The sequence below is a fragment of the Zalophus californianus genome, chromosome 14 (genome assembly GCF_009762305.2).
Source record: "Zalophus californianus isolate mZalCal1 chromosome 14, mZalCal1.pri.v2, whole genome shotgun sequence".
Lineage (NCBI taxonomy): Eukaryota > Metazoa > Chordata > Mammalia > Carnivora > Otariidae > Zalophus > Zalophus californianus.
Window position 1 is genome coordinate 25,598,741 of NC_045608.1, and position 22,554 is coordinate 25,621,294.

Here is a 22,554-nt window from a genome sequence, read left to right on the forward strand (position 1 = left end):
GGTTCTTTCTCCTGGTATTAAAATGATGCATTTGAAAAATAAAGAAAACCTGAAGAGAAAAATGACAATCCTGCCTGTTAATTTCACCAATGCCAGCATGAATCACTATTATGTCGGTTTATTCCTGTGCACTTTTTTCTCGGTGTAGAGTCATGGTGTATATGCTGCTGTTGTATCCTGTATGCCTCTTAGTTACTGTCACACTGTGAGCCCTTTTCCCATTATCTAAATTTTCTTCAGAAACATACTTTTAGTACATACATAATACTGCATGGTTGTGATGCACTGGACCATGTCTTTATGCACTTTCTTAAATGCTTGTCCACCTGCCAGCTATACCTTCTGTTCGGCCTGAGTGCACACTGCTTCTTATGGCAGGAGCACCATGAAATGGGTTGTGAAACATCGCCTAGGAGATTTTGCATTTGAAATGTCTATACTAGTTCATTTCAATTTAGATGAATGAAGTCAGTCCCAGTTCTAAAACCTCTTTATGGGCCAGGGACCCACCTTTGCTTTGATTGATGTCACAAGGATCCTCTTCCTTCTGCCGGGCAGGGGCAGTCTGTGGCCTCTAGGAGGGAGTCTTGTCCTTGCCAGGGGACAGCTTGTAAGCCCTGTGCCTCCGTAATTGGTGTGCAATGCTAACAATGAGGCCAAGGTCACGCACGCCATTCCCGTCCCCTCAGGCAACTGTGCACTGAGCAAAACATGCTCATTGGTCACATGCACCTCCCCTGGCCCTGGATGCCCTGGAGATGCCTGGATGATTGGGGTGAGCAGCTCAGCAAAAACCCACCAGAGGGCACATCCTGCTGCCGCGGCAGGTCACAACTGTCCTGTCGCTGTGCTGAGGTAGCCCAGGCTTGATGCACTCTGCTAGAGCCATCACCCCCTCCCTCACCCATCTGTGTTTCCTTGGCAGATTTTTGTCCAGCGATGCCTGGCAGGGAAGAACATGTCTCACGTGAAAGGCGTCTGCGTCCTTTGTGGGTGTCTGAAGCTGCTGCCCATGTTCAGCATAGTGAGGCTGGGAATGATCAGCTGTGTCTTGTTCCCGGGGAAATCCTTAATTCTGATGTGTTCACACTGATCAACTTCTCTTTTCTTAAGAGAGACCTAGAGAGTATTTGGGGTCATCAGGCCTCCCACACTATGGGGATTGAGATGCCCCAGATTGCTTTCTAGGGAGCTAAAGGGTTTAGATTAAGAGTGCAGCCAAAAAGAAGTCTGGCAGAGACCATGGATGTATGTGGCAAGAGAGAAATTCCATGAGAGAAGTTCAGATAGGGAAGAGCCGACCAATGTTCCATGCAGCCAGAGCCCAGTCTCTGCCAGGGCTTGGAGGCACAATCTGCAGGAAGGCTTACTTGCTCCCCTTGAATTGTGTGCACCAGCACGGCACACACACCTGTGTGCTAGGCATTGTGCTGGGGACCTGACAGATGCTGTCACTGCTCACTCAGACCTTGAGGTGGGCTTTTGTAGCCTCAGTGAACAGATGAGGAATGTCAGAGGGGGAGCTCAGTGTAAACCCCCAAAGTGGGTCTGACTCAGGCCCATGTTCTTTCCATGAAATGCTAGCAAAACATCTGTTTCCCTTAAGGAGCTATCATAACTCTGTGGATATATCTCATTCCCATTTCAACCTAGTTTTACTAGCTCTACTGTCTCTCAGGGTATCTGGTTTGTTGATTCATTAAACCGACATGGAGCACTGTTTCTGGTAGGTGCATCCACTGGGACAAAGCAGGTGGCTTCCATGGGAGTCTTCTGCTGCTGAACTTTGACAAGGCCAAACAAAATGTAAAACACAGGTTACTGCTAAGTAATATGTGTAGGAGACATCTCTCAGTCTAATTCATCCTTCAGTCAGCCTCAAGACATGCCTCTTTTTTTTAATCCTAACTCCCTTCCAGCTTTTAACAGAGAGAAAGGCTTTGTTTCAACATTCCCAGATTTGGTCTTTGGCTTCCAGGTGGCATTTTAGGGTCTCATAGGTGGTACCTCCTCATAGGTTAGGAAATATGCTATTGTGCTCTCTAGGACCCCCAGAGTGCCCTGGGCTTTGCAGACCTGCCTCCCCACCCCACCCTACCCCACTCCACAGCACGGATCGCCCTACTCACTGAGGAAGGAGACCCAACAGAATCACATGTATCTTGGACTCTAGAGAGGAAGCTGCTAAGGGAGGGGGGAAAGAGTGGGGAATGGCCTCTCTCTCTAGCTAGAGTGGGTTTCAAGAACCCAGACTCTCTCCAGCCTTCTGACCAAGGGGTGAACAGAGTTGATGGAATGCGCTGGTGGGGAGCCCTTAGGGTGAGAAGAACATGGAACCACTTGTCTCTAACCCTCAGAAATGGCCAGACTCACATATCCATTTGCACATGCCAGGTGTATAAAGCCAGAAAGCCACTTATCACGGAAGCTTGGCACCTGTCCATGTTCCTGGAAGAGTATGCTTTTCCAATAACCCAAATGCTCTTGGCCCTAGATTCTGGGTCTCTCCCCTGGCCAGAGCTAGGGGCCAGACACTGCCAACTGCCAAGGTGTGATTCTCAAAATCTGGTTTTCCATGTAGGCCACTGTATTATTTGGGGTTCTTGGTTGAACATGATGTGTACCTTTTTAGCTCCTCTTCCTTCAGAGCTAGTGTTACCCTCAGGCCATCTGGTGGCAAGGTGGTTGCCAGCAGCACCAGGCCTCTATCCCACAAGCTCAACAACTCCCACCAAGTGTTTCCTTCCCCAGATGTTCCAGCAAAAATCCCAGATGAGTCTTAGTGAACTCACTTGAGGGATAGGGACCGGTCATTGTGGCCAAGGAGAAGGAATTTCCAGAGTGGCCAGGCCTGGTCCCTGGGCCCTTCTTACACTACCCCAAGTGTCACAGAGGTTCTGTTACCCAAAGTAGGAGGCAAGGAGAGTGGGCAGATATAAATGGATGCAGCTGCCCCTGAGTTTTTAGTCTTCCTCAAAATGTTTGGTAACCAGTGCTTAAGCTGGAGAACTGTCCCCAGTCAAATAGCTTGCTCTACCCATAAACCAGGGCAATATCCTGCTTCTTCGTCATCTAAGTTGATTTGTCATTTTGGGTTTTTTTTCTCAGATGGTAACTTCATATCCCTAATTTAAGCTCCTGAAGGACATATTACATTGACTCCCTTTACATCACTTTGTCCAGAATTTCTTCCCAAATACTCTGAAATAACACCCCTATGAAGGCTAAGCAAGTAAGGTTATGGTTTGCTCATGCATTAATAGGGGATGAATAATCTGTCTGCTTTCCTGATACCCAGCGGCGGTCCCTGAAAGGCTTGTCCAGGTCACATTGATGTGCTTGGGGTCAAGCAGTAAATTGGTAGAAGCACTGATTCATCTGGCTCCTAGGCGCCTAATTCCCAGCCCCATGAATTGGAGCAGTCACCAGTAGATCCAGAATCTGACAGCCACACAGGATTGCCTACTTTGCTTCCCTTTCCCTCCACTCAGAATTTAGAGCTCTAAGCCTGACATTGGTATGACTGTGGTCTCTCTTACAGATAAAGTGGCATGTGTTGTACTTTCAATATGTGAGAAGTACTGTGGCATCAGAACTGGGTGCAGCTCCATCGCCTACCCTGTGCTAGTGTTAGAGCTGCTGCCCAAAGGTAAGAGATGGACCTCCCACGATCTGTGTCCCCATTGGAGCCTGTGCCCTCAGTCTTTAAGTGGATGGTTAGGAGCAAAGGAGCTGAGGGTGGCTTATCTACCAGGCAGCTCATCTTTCTGGGTAGAAATGTTGGCTGTGCAGTAGGGGGGATATCAGTGATGTAAAGGGAGTCTCGCTTGCCCTAAGGGAAGGAGCCGGGCCTCCTCCCTCTTCATTGCTCACACACGCACACGAGGTGCACATGCTCTCACACAGCCTGTGCCCACTTTTTTCAGAACAATTTGCATTGCTCACTTCCCTGGCTTAGCTTGTGCCTTTGCGCATTCATTCCACAGGAGGGCTCCACTCTGTGCTAGACACGGTCCTAAGCCATGAGAATGCATTGATGAGCAAGACCTAGTCCCATTCTCAGAGAGCTCATGTCCAGTGCGGGGCTAGAGAGATGGGCAGCTCACCACCAGGGAGATGGCTTTCACTGCAGATTGACAGTGAGCCCATGCATTCATCTCAGCTGTTTCCCCAAATCCCAGAGAAAAGGCCAAATAAATAGTACCATTTTTTTTTAAATCCCGCATTAACTCTGAAGATCAATAGGAGCTGTAGAGATCAAAGTTGAGACATTTCCATAAAAATCCAGTAGAGATGGGAATCTGACCCAAGGAAATCCCCACGGTTCAGAAAGGAAGTGTCCATGTTCTGCAGCTCAGCCTGTCCTCGAGCACCCAGGGCTTTGAGTGAGGTAGGCTGCAGGGCACTTGAAAGGAAGTAGATGCAAGGACACCAGCCTTTGCCTGGCCAAGTAGCCCACTGAATACAGTGTGGGCCTTGCTGCGGTGGGCCTCCAGCTCGGGCCCCAGTCTCCCTCTACCCTCAGGCTCAACCATCAATACACAGAACTCGCTCTGTGGAGCAAAGTCTCTGCAGTATGGCAGCCTTTCAGGTGAAAATACTAGATTGTTATGTTTATAGTTCACACTTCATGAGTGCTTGCTCTCTGTTAAGCATTATGTTAACCCATCTGCTTAATTTATCTTAATCTTAATAACAGCCCTGTGTGGGAGGTACCTTTATGCCCACTTTACAGATGAGGACACTGAGGCACAAGGAGTCACATCCCTTGCCTCCGTTCCAAACCTTCTCTGAACTTCTGTCTTCTCGTCTGTACAAGTGGGGACAGCAGGGGTGCCCATCTCACAGGGCTGTAGGGAGGATCCTACAGGCTAATGCCTAAGGAAATAATCCAGCACAAAGTAACCACTCAAGAGATATCAGCTGTCCTTACTACATGACGACACAGCAGGAAACTAGTAAGTCTCATCAAGAAGCAAAGACAAATGTAATGCTTTAATCTGTCTTAGATGGAATGCCACTCCAAATAAAATTTGAATGTTTTGTAGTATATAGAAAAGTGCCTTAGGAGGCCTAAGGCATCTCCTGGCATAGCCAGAGAGCTGGAGGTCCAGAAAATGTCCCTTCTCTTCCAGGCATACGAGGCTTGATGCTGTCCGCACTATAGGCCTCTCTCATGTCCTCCCTGACTTCTGTTTTCAACTGTGCCAGCGCCCTGTTCACAATGGACATCTATAACCAGATTCGGCCTCTGGCCACTGAAAAGGAGCTCATGGTAACAGGAAGGTGAAGGACTCCTCTAACCGCACTAGTTAACTGCTGTCAGTGAAAACAATGCCCACCAAAGGGATTATGTGAAAAATTTAGGCTATCATACTGTATATAGAATTATCTTGTTTAAATACAGTATGGTTGTACTTTTTTCCCCACAGTTCTACAATGAAGATGTGTTGTTTTTATAATCACAGAGAAATGTGTTTCCATTTGGGAAAAAAAATAAGTAATAATCACAATGATTTTAAAAATGCTAGCATAGTTTAATGTACCCCCCAAAATAGTCCTTGCAGGGAAATTTACATAATTATTTCATTGTCTCATTTAGTCCTCATCACAACCTTTAAAGGTAAGTTTCACTGTTCTTATTCTCAATGTGGGGGAAGTTGTTCAGAGGAGGAAATTGGTCTACCTGAGATCACATAGTATAAGTAGGAGAACGTGTCCATGTCAGGGCCATGCTGTTAACCATGATGCCACATGGCACCATGCTAGCATGGGGTGGGGGGTGTATATGTATAAAACACGGTTCCTGGCTTTATTCCATAGGGTTTCACATTGGCTGCCCACAGACCACATCTGGCACACACACATTTAACTTGGCCTACATTATATCTGAGATACTTCTTTTATCTCACATCAAGGTGCATATTGTTCATTTATTTAATCTGTCTAACCACTGCATTTGAGTTTGTTTTTACATGTGATTAGCACTCCATAGTTTAAAATCATTTTTCTGAGAAATTTAAGAAACAGATACCAGTTTTATTTAAATTTTATAACATGGGGAGAAAAAAAGAAGACTTAAATTCATTTTATGAGACTCAAGAAATTTATGCAGCCAAGCCTAACAAAAATAGCACCAAAAATCACAACTAAAGACTAATCTCACTTTTATATACCAATGCAAAAATTGTAAATAAGATATTAGACACAGATCTAACAATATATTAGAAGAATGTTAAAAGAATGATATCGCATTACCAATTGGGACTTTCTTCCAGAAATATAAGATTGTTCAATATTAGGAAATGTAGTAATATAATTCACATATTAATAATCAAGAATAAATCATGTGTATTTATTCTCAGATGATAAAAAAGTATTTGGTAAAATAGGTAACTTTCAACATGATAAAACATGTCTAGATCATCCTAAAAGCCAACATCATGCCTAATGAAGTAACTAGAAAGGAAAAGGCAAGAATGCCCTCCCTTACCACTATGTTTATACTAATAATATATATAAGAAAATCAACAGGTGAAGTTAGCTGACGAGGACTTTAAAATAACCATGACTGGGTGCCTGGGTAGCTCAGTTGTTAAGCGTCTGCCTTCAGCTCAGGTCATGATCCCGGAATCCCGGGATTGAGTCCCATGTCAGGCTCCCTGCTCAGCAGGGAGTCTGCTTCTCTCTCAGACCCTACCCCCTCTTGGGCTCTCTCTCTCACTCTCTCTCTCTCTCAAATAAATAAAATCTTTTAAAAAATAAATAAATAAAAATAATAAATAAAATAACCATGACTAACATATACAAGAAAATAGAAGGGAAAGTATACAAAACAGATGAAAAACTTGAGAATTTTGCCAGATAATTAAAATTTATAAAAATGAACAGGTTTTTCTAGAATTGAAAAGTAAATAATCTGAAATTAACTCAATGGTTGGGTTAACAACTGATTGGATATAGCAGACGACATGATTAATGGGTTGGCACTGGATCGAATGACAATATCAAAACCGAAACACACACACAGAAAGAAGATATACATGGAATGCAATCAGAATAATAATATATATGACATCGGAATCACAGAAAGAGAGGAACAATTTGGGTAGAAGCAATTTTGAAAAGATAATGGCCAAGAATTTTCCAAAACTGATGGCTAGTTATTCAGAGATTCAACAAGTTCCACAAATTATGAGTAGGATAAGTAAAAAGGAAACCATATCTGAACTACATTATAGTGAAACTGCTGAAAATTGAAAATAAAGAGAAAATCTGTGGAGCAGTGAGAGGAAAAGAAATCACACTATCTTCAAGAGAGCACTGAAGAGACTGATAGCAGAATTCCCAACAGAAACTATAAAAGCCAGAAGACAATGGAATGACACCTTCAAGGGCTATGGGAAAAAAAACCTGCCAATGTAGAATCCAATACCCATCAAAAATATTCTCCAAAATGAAAATGAAGTAATATATTTTCAGATAAACACAAGTTGTGAAAATTTATTACATTAGATTTTCAGTGTAAGAAATACCAAAGGGAGTTCTTCCAGCTGAAGGAAGATAATCCAGATAAAAGAATTGAACTTCAGAGAAGAATGAAGAGCACCAGAAAGAGTAAATATGTGGGAAATATAAATGCATATTAGCTGTTGAAAACATCAAAAGGAAAAAATGTCTATGGAATTTATAACATATGGAAGCAAAATGTAGTAACAAGAATAGCAGAGAAAATGAGCAGAGGCTAAATGGAACTTAAATATTCTCAGGTTCTAGAATTATTTGGGATGTGGTAAAAAATAAAACTTGTACCAGACTATGATATAACAAGGGTGCATGTAATCTGATCTCTAGACTAAGCAATAAAAGAATAGTTCAAGAATGTTTAACTGACAATTTGTTTAAAGGAAAATATGAAATAACTCATAAAATATTTGATTAGCCCCCAAGAAATCAAAATGATTAAAAGAATAAAAGAACATAAAAGGTAGGCCAAATAAAAAAAAAAACAAATAATAGGATGGCATATATAAACCCAATTATATCAGTAATTTCATGAAAAGTAAGTAGACTAAACACCTGAGTTAAAATGTTGAGATTATCAGACTATTAAAAAAAAAAACTATATCCTGCTTAGAAGAGACACCTTTTCTCCAGTTTTATTGAGATGTAATTGACATATAATATTGTATTAAGTTTAAGCTGTATAACATAATACTTTGGTATATGCATATATTGTGAAATGATCACCACAATACGTTTAGTTAATATGCATCACCACACACAGTTACAAACTTTTTTTCTGGTGATGAGAATTTTTTAAATCCACCATCTTAGCAACTTCCAAATATACAGTACATTGTTGCTAACTATAATCATCATTCTGTATGTTACATCCCCAGAAGTTATTTTTCTTAAAATTGGAAGCTTGTACCTCTTAACCTCCTTTATCCATATCCTCTCCACCTCTGCAGCATCCAATCTGCTGTCTGTTTCTAGGAGTGTTTTTTTTTTTTTTGATTCCATGTATAAGTGAGATCATATGGCATTTGTCTTCCTCTGTCTGATTGATTTTACTTAGCATAACGCCCTCAAGGTCCATCCATGTTTCTTTCTTTTTTGTGGTTGAATAATATTCCACTGTATATATATATATATCACAGTTTATTTATCCAGACATCCATCAGTGGACACTTCGATTGTTTCCATCGTTTGGCTATTGTAAATAATGCTGCAATGAGCCTGGGGGTACAGATATCTTTTCATAACAGTGATTTTGTTTCCTTTGCATATATACCCAAATGCAGTATTGCTATATTATATGTAATTCTATTTGTAATTTTTTGAGGAACCTCCATACTGTTTTGCAGAATGACTGTAACAATTTACATTCCCACCAAGAGTATATCCTGTTCCTCTACATTCTCATCAGTACTCAGTATTTGTTATCTCTTGCCTTTTTGGTAAAAGCTATCAAGTATGACATGATAGCCCCCTGTGGTATTGATTTGCATTTCCCTGACGATTAGTGAGGTTGAGCACTGTTTCATGTACCTATGAGCCATTTGAATAACTTCTCCGGAAAAATATCTATTCAGATCTTTGCCCAGTTTTTAATTGGATTATTTGGTATTTTGTTTGGTTTTGCTCTTAAGTTGTATATTAGTTCTTTATATATTTTTGATATTAACCCCTTATCAGATGTATGGTTTGCAAATGTTTTCTCCCATTCTGTGGTTGCCTTTTCATTTTGTTGTTTCTTTTGTTGCACAGAAGATTTTTAGTTTGATGTAGTCCCACTTGTTTATTTTTGCTTTTGTTGCTTGAGACTTTGGAGTCATATCCAAAAACCCATTGCCAAGACCCACATCAAAGAACTTATTCCCTATGTTTTCTTCTAAGAGTTTTATGGTTTCAGGTCTCGTATTTAAGTCTTTAATCCATTTTGAGTTAATTTTTGTGAGTGGTGTAAGATAGGAGTCTAGTTTCATTCTTTTGCATGTGAATATCCTATTTTCCCAGAACTGTTTACTAAAAAGACTGTCTTTTCTTCATTGAGTATTCTTGGCTCCCTTGTCTGATATTTAACCATATATGCATAGGTTTATTTCTGGACTTTCAATTCTGTTCTGTTGGTTTAGGCATCTGTTTTTATGCCAGTGCCAAACTGTTTTGATTATTATAGCTTTGTGATATAGTTTGAAATCAAAAAGTATGATACCTCCAGCTTTGTTCTTCTTTCTCAGGATTGCTTTGGCTACTTAGGGTCTTTTGTCATTCCAAACAAATTTTAGGATTTTTTTAAAAAGATTTTATTTATTTATTTATTTATTTATTTGAGAGAGAGAGAAACACATGAGAGGGGAGAGGGTCAGAGGGAGAAGCAGGCTCCCCACTGAGCTGGGAGCCTGACATGGGACTCGATCCCAGGACTCTGGGATCATGTCCTGAGCCAAAGGCAGTCGCTTAACCAACTGAGCCACCCAGGTGCCCTAGGATTATTTTTTCTAAGTCTGTAAAAAATGCCATTGGAATCTTGAGAAGGAGTGCATTGAATCCATAAATGGCTTTGGGTAGTATAGACATTTTCACAATATTGATTTGTCTAGTCCATGAATACAAGATATCCTTCTGTTTATTTGTGTCTTTTCAATTTCTTTCATCAATGCCTTACAGTTTTCAGTGTGGAGATCTTTCACCTTCTTCCTTAAATGAATTCCTAAGTATTTTATTGTTTTTGATGCTATTGTAAATGGGATTATTTTCTTTATTTCTTTTTCAGGTAACTTACTGTTAGTGTATAGAAACACCACTGATTTTTTTCGCTACTGTATGTTGATTTTGTATCCTGAAACTTCATTGAAGAGAGACATCTTTAAAATAAGATTGAGGAAAGCTTAAAGAAAACATGGTAAAATACATACCATGCCAATAGAAACATAGATGCAGAAATTTTAAACAAAATATTAGCCGGTCCAGCAACATAGAAAAAGAAAAATACACCTTGACCATCTGGGGCTTATTCTAGGAATGCAAGAATAGATTTTTTTATTCAAAAATCAATCAGTGTACTTGACCACATTAACTGAAAACAGGAGAAAATCATATAGTCATACAATAGATGAATTTAGAATTTAGAATGTTTAATACCTATTTATTTTTTTAAATCTTAGAAAATTTAAAAGAATTTCTTTACACTGGCTTTTAAATATATATGTATATTTAAAAACTTATAACATGTGTCATACTTAATGTTTACATTTTCCCCTGAGATTGGGAACTAGACACATATGTCCACTATAACCACTTTTATTCAACATTGTGCTGGAGGTGCTATTCTGCACAAAAAGGTATGAAAAGGAGACCAATGGCATGAGGATAGAAATAAAATTATCATAAAAGACTTTATAGACAAACTGTTAAAATTTAAAAATGAATTTAACAAGACGGATACAAGGTAAAAATACAAGAATTAATCATATTTTATATATTATCATGTATAATGTCATTGAACTATATCAGATACCTAGGAATAAACTTCACAAAATTGAGAAAATTGCTGAAAATTACAAAGCACTGTTGAGAGAACTTAATGAGACCTAAGTATATAAAAAATATACCATATCGAGGAGTTAGAAGATTCAATATTGACAATATGTTCTCTCCATGTTATTCTATATATTCAGAGTAATCCCTGTCAGAATTGCAGTAGCTTTGTGTGTATGTGTAAAAATTGACAAACCAGTTCTAAAATTAAGAGAGAAGTGCAAAGAGCAAAGAATAGCCAAATTCAAAAAAAAAAAAGAAAGAAAGAAAAGAAAAGCCAAACCAATTCTTTAAGATGAACAAAGCTGGAGGATTTGTTAAGAGATACCAATATCTATTGTGAAGTGATATTAATTAGCATGGTTTTGGTACAAATATAGACAAATCAATGGAACAAAGTACAGAATACAGAAGACCCACAGGTATACAGTCACCTGATTTATGGCAAAGATTTCAGTATAATGTAGTAGGGAAAGTGATGGGGAGAAGGATTTTCAATAAATGGTCCTGGGTGATTTAGCTGTTCATAGAAAAAAGAATGTTGACTCTTACCTCACAGCATACACAAAATCTATTTCTGTTGTATATCGGATTGTGAAAGATAAAACAATAAAGCTTTTTTTAAAGATTTATTTATTTGAGAAAGAGAGAACACATGTGAGTGGGGGAGGGGCAGAGGGAAAGAACCTCAAGCAGACTCCCCACCAAACAGGGAACCAGATGGTAGGGCTCGATCCCACGACCTGAGGATCATGACCTGAACCAAAATCAAGAGTCAGCCACTTAACCAACCTATTGAGCCACCCAGATGCCCCAAACAATAAAGCTTTTATAAGAAAAAAAAGTGGTCAGCATGACACTGGATTGCCAATCACATATCATTTGCATCAAACGTACCTTTCTCAACATGGCTTAAATAAATTTTTGCATCATCTAGAATTGTGGTCACATATCAGAATGCAAACTCCAAAATCAGATTTATAACTTCTGACTCATATTCTGTAAGCCCAGTACTCTTCAGGATTTGTGCCATCATCTGTGCATCTTTTGGCAGGCTCTTGGGAGAAGCCATCCTGCCAGACTGCACACCTGGTAATCAGATTTGTCAAGCTAAATCACCCAATTAGTGTATTTCAGTCCTGATCTTGGTGCAGGTTATTTGCCTGGCGTGGTTTTTGCATCCCCTGGTATACTGGTGAGCAGGATGTTCAGAAGCATCTTCACTGTGATGGCTCTGCACACCTCCCATAATTTCATTACCCTTTCAGTATCTGTAGGATCTGTAATAATGATCCATCTCGCATTCTTGATATTGGTAATTTGTGTGTGGGGAGGTATCTTTCTTTTGATCAAACTTGCCTAGGGGTTATCCGTTTTAAATAATCTTTCCAAAGAACCAACTTTTAGAATTGTTGATTCTTTTGGGTTTTGTCTGTTTTCCCCCATTGATTTCTGTTTTTCGTTTCTCTTCTCTTCTCTCTTTTTTTAAACTTACTCTGCTCTTCTTTTTTCCAACTTCTTAAAGTGGAAATTCGGATCATTGCCTTAAAGCCTTATTTTTTATGATTACCATTGAAAGCTATAAATTTCCCTCAAAGGCCTGCCTTAGCTGCATCCCACAAATTTTGATGTGTTGTGTTTTCATTTTCATTCAGTTCAAAATATTTTCTAATTTCCTTGTGAGTTTTTACTCTGTTCATGGGTTATTTAGAATTGTGCTGTTGGATTTCCAAGTATTTGACACTTTCCTATTTTGTTATTGATTTCTAAGTTACTTCCACTCTGATCCAAGAATATACTCTATATGACATTTTAATCTTTTGAAATTTGTCTAGTCTTTCTATTATATATTGTGTATATATATACATATATATATATCTTTGTATATGTGGTGTGTATATGTTATATATATATACATATATATACTCAGCATACTCTATAATATGAGAGGGATATTAAATTCTTCAGTTATGATTGTGTAGTTGTGTATTTCTCCCTTGCTGCAATTGTTGCAGTATTTTGATTCATACATACTGAAGTTCTGATATTAGGTGCTTACACATTTATGCTTGTTATGGTTTCCTGAGGAATTAATGCTTTCATCATTATGATTGCCCCTTTTTAAAATTAATTTATTTTTTAATTTCAATTCAATTAATTAATGTATAATGCATTATTGGTTTCAGAGGTAGAGGTCAGTGATTCATCTGTCTTATATAACACCCAGTGCCCATTACATCACATGACCTCTTTAATGTCCATCCCCCAGTTCCCCCATCCCCCCACCTCCCTCCTCTCCAGCAACCTTCAGCTTGTTTCCTATGATTAAGAGTCTCTTATGGTTTGTCTCCTTCTCTGGTTTCATCTTGTTTTATTTTTCCCTCTCTTCCCCTATGATCCTCTCTTTTGTTTCTTAAATTCAGCGTATCACTGAGATCATATGATAACTGTCTTTCTCTGACTGACTTATTTCGCTTAGCATAATACCCTCTAGTTCCATCCATGTCATTGCAAATGGCAAGATTTCATTTTTTATGGCTGAGTAATATTCCATTGTATATATAGACCATATCGTCTTTGTCCATGAAATGCCCCTTTTTGTCTAATAATATTCCTTGTCTTGAGGCTTACTTTGTTGTTAATATAGCCCATCCTGGCTTTCTTATGCTTAGTGTTTATAATATTTTTTACTTTTAACCTTTAAATATATTTAAAGTGAGTCCCTTGTAGAGCACATATAATTAGATCTTGATTTTTTTTATCTAATCTGACAGTCTCTGCCTTTTAATGTGAGTTAAGTCCATCTGCATTTAATATCATCAATATGATTGGAAATAGTTTTTAATATTCCATTTTAATTTCTTTTGGTTGCTCTAGGCATTATAATAGGCATGATTAACCTATCTTTGTCTACTTAGAGTTAATACTGTATCATTTTATGTAAAACATAAATACCTTAGAACAGTATTATTTTCCCCTTCCATCTTTTGTGTTATAGCTGTCATATATTTTATACCTGTGTGCATATAAACCCCATAATACAGTGATAGCAATATAATTTTTGCTGTAAGAAGTCAATTGCCTTTATTTTATTTTATTTTTTAAGATTTTATTTATTTGACAGGGAGAGACAGAGCGAGAGAGGGAACACAAGCAGGGGGAGTGGGAGAGGAGAAGCAGGCTTCCCGTGGAGCAGGGAGCCTGATGTGGGGCTCGATCCCAGGACCCTGGGATCACGACCTGAGCTGAAGGCAGACGCTTAACAACCAAGCCACCCAGGCGCCCCAGAAGTCAATTGCCTTTAAAATAAATTTATATATAGGGATGCCTGCGTGGCTCAGCCGGTTAAGCAGCTGCCTCCGGTTCAGGTCATGATCCCCAGGTCCTGGGATCGAGTCCCTCATTGGGCTCCTTGCTCCGCGGGGAGCCTGCTTCTCCCTCTGCCTGCAGCTCCCCCTGCTTGTACTCTCGCTCACTCTCTCTCGCCTATGCTCTCTCTCTCTAGCAAATAAATAAATAATATCTTTGAAAAAAATTTATGTATATATGTAGCATTTTATATATACCCATATATTTTATCTTTTTGGTGCTCATCATTCCAACTTTTAGGTTCGAGTTTCCAATATGTGTCATTTCCCTTCACTCTGAAGAATTTTCTTCAGCATGTCTTATAATGCAGGTCTGCTGGTGACAGATTCTCTCAGTTTTTGGTTATTGGAAAATGTTTTTATTTTGCCTTTATTTTTTTTGAAGGATATTTTTGCTGGGTATAGAATTCTGGGTCAACAGTATTTTTTCCTACCACATTAAAGATGCTCTTTCATTCTCTCTTCTGTCCTCTTATTTCTGATAAGAAATCAGCCATAACTTATAGTGCTGTTCTCTGCATGTAATGTCTTTTTTCTATGACCTTCAAGATTTTCTCTTCATATTTGGTTTTCAGCAGTTTTGTTATGATGTGTTTAAGGGTGTGTGTGTTTATGTTTATCGTGATTTGGTTTTGCTGAGCTTCTAAATCTGTAAATTGATGGTTTTCACCAAATTGGGGAAATTTTTGATCATAGTTTCTTTGTATATTTTTCCCCTCCATCTCCCCTCTGTTTGTGACTTTATTTACACACATATTAGTCCTTCCTATATTGTCTCACAGATCACTGAGGTATGTTTATTTTAAATTTTTAAAATTTGGGGGCACCTGAGTGGCTCAGTTGGTTAAGCATCCAACTCTTGGTTCAACTCAGGTCATGACAGGGTCGTGGGGTGGAACCCTTAATCAGGCTCCATGCTCAGAGTGGAGTTTGCTTGAGATTCTCACCCTCTGCCCCTCCCCCCACTCATGCACATGCTCTCTCAAATAAATAAGATTTTTAAAAAATAAAAGAGAAATCTAAATTAAAAGAAATTTTTTTTTTAATTTTTCCCTGTGTTCTTCAATTTAGATTTCTTTCAGTCTGCATTTGGGTTTATTGGCCCTTTTTTACACCATTTCCAATTTGTAAAGGCCAACCAGTGAATTTTTCATGTCATATACTGAACTGGAATTTCAGTTCTAAAATTTTTATTTTGGTTCCTTTTTAAACTTTTTATAGTTTCCAGTTTTCTATCATGTTTTTCATCTTTTCATTCATAACCTTCATTTCCTTAAGTCCTTGAATGTAGCTATAATAGCTGCTTCAAAGTCCTTGTCTGCTGATTTTAATGTCTGATACACCTTGGGGTCCATTTCTATTGATTGCTTTTTTTCTTGACTAAGGGTCACATTTTCTTATTTCTTCCTGTGCCTGGTAAATTATATGTATACTGAGTATTATGAATAATACCTTGTAGAGACTCTGATCATGGTCTTCTAAAGTGTATAAGCATGCAGGTAAATTACTAGCTGATCACCTTAAACTTGTGGAGGCCTGGTTTTATACTTTATTAAGGTGGGTCAGTTTCAGTTTCACTTAGTCTTATGGCAAATTCTTAGTATTGGGATTTAGTCTCTACTTTTAAGGCATGGCCCTTCAGGGGTTTCAGTGAAAAGTCTAAGGTAGTTAGATAGACCCTCTAACTCAATGAGATTCAAACTCCCAATTTCTGTCTCTCCCACTGTAGGCAGCCACTGAAGTCTTTGCTCAACTTTTTCTACCTTCAACAGTTGCTAGTTGGTAGATGATTTGGAGATTTTCCCACACATGCATAGTCCAGGGATCAGCCAAGGGCATAAGGGAAGTTTATATACAGATTGGATCTCCTTGCTCTGTGGCTCCCTCCTTTCTAGAATGTTACCGCCAACATTTTCAACCACTCTGAATACCCAACTTCCATCCTCTGACACTTCAGCCTAGTAAGAGTGAGACTCTCTGCCTAACTTCTAGTCACCCACATCATGCAGACTAGGGAGGGCCCTCAGAAGAAAAGCCGGGTAATGTAGATAGCACTCAGTATGATTTTATTCTTTTCAAGGATAAAACCTCTCCCATTTCTGCCTGCTTTTGGCTCCCTTCAGTGCTGTTGCTTTATATTTGGCCCACAATTTATCATTGTTATCTGTAGGAGGGTTAGTCCCTGGCAAAATATCCCATCATTACTCAGGTAGGAATTCACATCCTATGTCTTCTTTGACTATCAAGGAATTAGTCCCTTATAGCTTAGAGTCATTCACTCTAAATAATTTTTAAGCCCTTGTTGACACAGAACTAAGATTTATTCATCTTTGGGATGACATTTGATCTAGTGTAATTTTACATATGAACACATATTTTTAAATCTTTTACTTAGAAAAAGCAATGAACATTTGGAGCCTCTACTCAGTTTTGTAAAATTTTCAGCAAAATTTAAATAAGTTTCTGAACTTGTTGAAATCTTCAAAATCATGTGCTGTACTAATCGGTCTAAAATTTCTTAAAATGCGTTACCCTCAAGAAATTAATATTTTTCCATGCAATTTTAAGCATGACTGCCCAAACACACCCTCCAAATGTGAAAATCTATCCATGATCCAGTAACATGCAAATGGACGCTTGGTTTATTTGTTCAGAAGTTAAAGGATTTTTATCTGCAGCCCTATATGGCTGTCTCCTCTGTCCCACTTATGAATGGGCATCTGAATTTAACCTAAGGAATAATTGAGCTAATAGCATGGCTTATAATATTTTATTGGCGGGGGGGGAGCTCATCAAATTGCTATTGACTATTGGTTTAATTTACAGGTTTTTTGTTATAATATTACTTGCTTTCATCATCATCTGGGTCCACTTTATACAAACAGAATACAGTGAGCGACTGTTTGAATACACACATGCAGTTATGAGTTACCTGACCCCACCCATTGCTGCCATCTTCCTGCTTGCCGTATTTTGCAAGAGAGTCACTGAACAGGTAAGTAGGTGTTGGCATGCCCACTGCATGACATGGTGTGAGGGCTTGCCTTCACATCATAGTTTTCTTTGCAAGAGCTGCCCTAGAAGGGTCTCTTGTGCTTCAAGAGTTCACACCATTGTATCATTTGCTTTCTGCACCTCCTGGGCAGATTTGGTCTGAGCTCCCTCATGCATGCAGGGAAAAGGCAAGCTCTGATTTGTTTTCCTCCCTTTGAAATGTAATCCACTCAGCTATGCCATAGATGATGCAATGTGCATGCTCTTCCCTCACGCATATCTGGGTGTAAGAAAATATTATTCTCTTGCCTCTGAACATGGATGTGTCATACTCAGAGATTTCATACTCACAGGGAGATGTACAGTCATGAACTTCTTTTGCCTTTCCTGCAGTGAAGACCATCTCTCCAAGCACACTTAAAACAAGATCCCAGAGCACCTGGGTGGCTCAGTCAGTTAAGCGTCTGCCTTTGGCTTGGGTCATGATCTCGGTTTCCTGGGATGGAGCCCCGTGTTGGGCTCCCTACTCAGCGGGGAATCTGCTTGAGATTCTCTCTCTCCCTCTGCCCCTCCCACCCCACTCGTAATTTCCTCTCTGTGTGTCTCTCAAATAAATATATAAATGAATAAATAAATAAATATTTTTAAAAAACAAACTAAAGATCCCAATTAATGATTCAATCATTTTATCCATAAGACTTTTTTTTTTAGAGAGAGGGTGGGGTATGGGGAGGGGGCGCAGAGAGGGAGAGAGAGAATCTTTTTTTATTGTTATGTTAGTCACCATATATTACATCATTAGTTTTTGATGTAGTGTTCCATGATTCATTGTTTGTACATAACACCCAGTGCTCCATGCAGAATGTGCCCTCTTTAATACCCATCACCAGGCTAACCCATCCCCTACCCTCCTCCCCTCTAGAACCCTCAGTTTGTTTTTCAAGAGTCCATCGTCTCTCATGGTTCATCTGAGAGAGAGAATCTTAAGCAGGCTCCATTCTCAGTGCAGCGCCCTACATGGGGTTCAGTCTCGCAACCCTAAGATCATGACCTGAGCTGAAATCAAGAGTTGGACACTTAACCAACTGAGCCACCCAGGTGCCCCTATCCATAAGACTTTAAAAGCATAATTTGCCAGAATATTTTCATTTGTTATTTGAATCATATCTTAACTTGTTTCCCCTAACAGCACTGAGTGAATGGGCCTTGTACAAGTTCCTGAGCACAGTGTATGAGGTGCTGTGTGATTTGGCCCCTGCCTAACTCTTGGCCCTTGCCCTCTCCATGCACAGCCTGGGCCCCAGCCATTCCTAACCATTTGCAGTGTTAATTGCCTAACTTCCCTGTGCCTTGTCTGGCCTCCCTTCACTTGCATAGTCTGTTCACTTTGCCAAGAATATCTTTTTCCTCTTCCACCTGGCTGGTGCTTCCTATAGGCCCATCTCAGGTATCCAGTCCTCTAGTCCAACCTGCTAGTGCTCCCTGCTCTGCTCAGGTCACCAAGACTCAATTTAGCACCAAGAATGTGGGAGGAGGGTGGCTGGGCTCTGCAGATGCCAAAGCTGCTTCCCTCTGCTCTGCTGGGAAGGGCAGGGACAAGAGAGGCAGGCTGTCATGAGAATCTGCTTCCCATCAATGACACCAACATTAAGGTATTGTAGCCTACTGCCAAGGAGAACTGGGGATCTGGTCAGTGATCCCCTGCTACCCCTGGTCCAAGGTTACAAGGACATTGCAGTTACCCTCTTTGACCTAGAGAGTTTCTCTATGCCCTCTCTCCCACTCTGCTTCAGACTGCATGCTCATCTGGCTTCTGCTGCCCATCTGTTTCTAAATCTTCCTGTTCTGCACATCTCCTTCAATAAATGGTTCCTGTGGATCATCCACATGGCTTTTGGTTTCAGGTCTTTCTCCAAGATGCTTGTCCATATACCGTATCTTCTGTCTCCTCTGACATCCATCCGCATCTAAGTCAGGCTCCAGACAGAGCTCCAGAGCCAGCTTCACCTTGGGCAAGTACGAAGGCCTGAGCCAAGAGAAAAATGGGCAGATTCAACATGCAGGAGGAAGGCTGCACACAGGCTGAAGTGGAATGACCAAGGGGCGAGTGGCAGAGCCAGATGAGGTCAACTGAGGGACAGGATTGAGATTTGACTCTGATGGTGGGCCATGAGAAGCCATTGGAGAGTTTAGGCAGAGACATGGCATTCTCTAATGCATGCTTTGAAGAGCTCACTCTGGCTTCTGTGGAGACAGTGGGCAAGCAGGAGGCCAGGTAGGAAGGCCACCTGTGTGAGAGGTGGTTCAGGATTAGGGTGGTAGCCATAGGGTAATGGGACGCTGACACACGTTGGAGGCCGAGCCAACAGGATTTGCTGATGGGTTGGTGGAAGGGCAGGATGGAAGGAAGGAGGGGAGGGGTGACTCCTGGGGTTTCAACCTGAGCAATCAGGGAGATAGAGGTGTCACCCACAGCCACGGGGCAGACTGGGGTCCTTTTGGACATATGACATTTGAGATACCTACTCATTATCTTACATAAAAGTGTTTCTAATGTTACATCTTAAGTTCTCCGATTGACCTAAGAGAGAGTGCAGGTGTCTCAGGTCTTTGTTCAGCACAAGAAGGTATGGCCTCCTCACTGTTGCTTACATTCTGCTTCCTTCCACAAGGTATTTAAAGCCTTTGTTGTGATGAGTTTAACTTCAGAATTCAACTAGTGGGGAGTGAGGCTGAAGGTTTGTCTCACCGCCCATCTCCCTCCAGGTGACTCCCTTGGGGCTTCTCCTTTGGCAGGGTGCCTTCTGGGGGCTGATTGGAGGACTTCTGATTGGCTTCTCTCGAATGTTGTCCGAGTTTGCCTATGGACCCTGGAGCTGTGAGGCAAACAGCAAGTGCCCCCTGATCATCTGCAGCACGCACTACCTCTACTTTGCTGTAATTCTCTTCATAATCAGTCTTTTCACCATCCTGGGGGTCTCCTTATTCACAGACCCGATTCCGGATAAACATGTAAGTGCTGCCCTGAGGGTGTTCTGGGACCAACCTTCAGTCCTAGCATCCGGGGGAGCAGTAACTTGGCTCGGCTTGTTTTAGAGACAGTGATTGAATTCCTGCATTCTTTCTGAAAGTGGGAGGGCTAGGGGCTGGGAGTGGGGGATGGGTCAGAAATAGGCAAATAACAGGGGAAGGGCCCTGCCTCAAAAACAAAACTAAACTGAAAAGCTTTTCAACAATCCACTGTTTGGGTATTCACTTAGAATGAGAAGTTTGGCTTTTAAAATGCAAATTTTCCTTAGAAGTGTTAAGTTCCCTAACCTCAGTATGAATTAATGTAATCAGGGCAGTCCCAGCTGCCACCTACCCTCAGGGAATTAAGCCAGCAGGAGGGGGAGGGGACAGGAATATTGGCAGCTGTGGCCGGCTCAGGGCTGGGTTCCTCTAAACCTTCTCCTGGCGCGGCCATTCCCACCTCCCAGGACGCAGGGATCAGTCACCCCAGTTGGAATATAGGAAGTCTGGGCTCAGAGAAATTAAGTCACTTGTCCAAGGTACCAAGTGTCAGGCCTGGGCCCCAACCTGGCTCCACTACATCACCTCCATCAGCGTGGCCAGCAGGCTTCGCACTACAGGGACTTGGCCAAGCCAGAAAGCCCCATAGCGTCTGAAGTGTAGGGGCAAACTCAGAAAGGAGATGGGTCTGTGAGACCTACATGCCTGTCTTGCAGCTTTTCCTGGGGTTTAGGTAAAAGCCATAAACTTGGAAGACTGCCTCCAGGTCCCCCCCCCCGCCACCGCCCCAAACCTTGGGCTTTCCCTCTGGCGACGCTTCCTGCTCCGTAGTTTCTGTTTGATTCATTCCTCTCCTGTGCACAGAGCCCGGTTGGAAAATGGATGGAGCACATAGGGAGGACAGCCAGGATTGTCTGGGATGTGCACGCCCACCGCATCAGTGACAGCAGGGAGACTTCCCTGCTCCCAGCACCTTGAGAAACGTGGTGGGCGGTGAACTTGATTTTCTGTTGCTTGGGGGTCTTAATTGTTTAGCTTGTCTTCGTTCTTTTTCTGCTGTTCTCTTCCTCTCAACTTTTTGGTTGTGCCCACTTCTCAGGCAGCCAAGTACTTGTTGAGTGTTTCCCACCTGCCTCCCAGTATGCCAGGCGCCCTGGAGAACACAAAGCAGCTGCCAGTAGGGGAGGGAGAGATGAACAGGAAAATTGGAGCTTCTGGATCGGTGTCAGCGGTCCAGGCCCTCTCACCACCTACCTGAGGAGGCAGAACAGCAGGGACAGCACACTAAGCCGGGCTCTTCCAGCGCACCCAGCACCTCTTCCATAGGGACTGATAGTGTCGTTGGGAAGGCAAATGCATACATATGGCATCATCAGGAAGCAATTAAAGCCTCTGTCATTAGCACAACAGAATTTTAGTTCTGACATTTTAGTCTGAGAGGTGGGGCTCCAGCAGGTCTTGAAGTGGGCTGACTAGGGAGGGGCCAGCCCAGCCCATTCACATCCCAGCCATATGTTGGGGGTGGGGATGCTGGGATTCAAATATAATGAGGCTAGTATAATGGATCAAAATCTATTCCAGGATAGGTTTGGTGGAAATGTTCATTTGTTGACCCTTAAGAAACAAGCAACAATTGGCTGGATTTTGTTACTTCCCAAAGTTTCCATGTGTGTTTTCAGAACGGGAACAAAATTACAGAGCAGAAGGGAAGGGAGCTCCCTACTGCATCTGCAAATGCCTTGTTGAGTTTGAGTAACTCAGCTCAGTGGGGGTCTGGGTAAACCAGGTAAAGCCTCTTCTGGACTGGGTTAGTGCTCAACTCTGACAGCTAAGAGGGGATTCTGGAAGGAAAGTGGCTCCCCAGTCTGCCCTGTCCACTCCTCTGGTCAGAGGGCCTCCTCCTCCACCAGAAGAAGCAGACCAGGGGGGATGGGCAGCCGCTCCCACCCTGAAGGGCACGGTTCCTGGACACTCGGGACTGGAAGGAGCCCTGAGCATATTGCCTCCCACCCCTTACTATACAGCTGAAGGACACTGAGGCCCAGGCAAGTTGCATCACCCTGTGCCAAAGCCACACAAGCACATGGTACCAGAGCCAGAACTGAAATCCAGGGTTCCCAAGTGCCATGCTTTT

At 41.4% G+C, this 22,554-nt stretch overlaps 1 protein-coding gene across 1 annotated transcript in view; it reads left to right on the forward strand.

The window, feature by feature from the left end:
* LOC113913063 (sodium/glucose cotransporter 1-like) overlaps nt 1-22,554 on the forward strand; it is a 65,803-nt gene that overhangs the window by 40,258 nt on the left and 2,991 nt on the right. Inside the window, 5 exon segments of the mRNA XM_035723990.1 lie at nt 926-1,058; nt 3,539-3,649; nt 5,136-5,286; nt 17,241-17,409; nt 20,205-20,420. Coding sequence (XP_035579883.1) covers nt 926-1,058; nt 3,539-3,649; nt 5,136-5,286; nt 17,241-17,409; nt 20,205-20,420 — 780 coding nt within the window.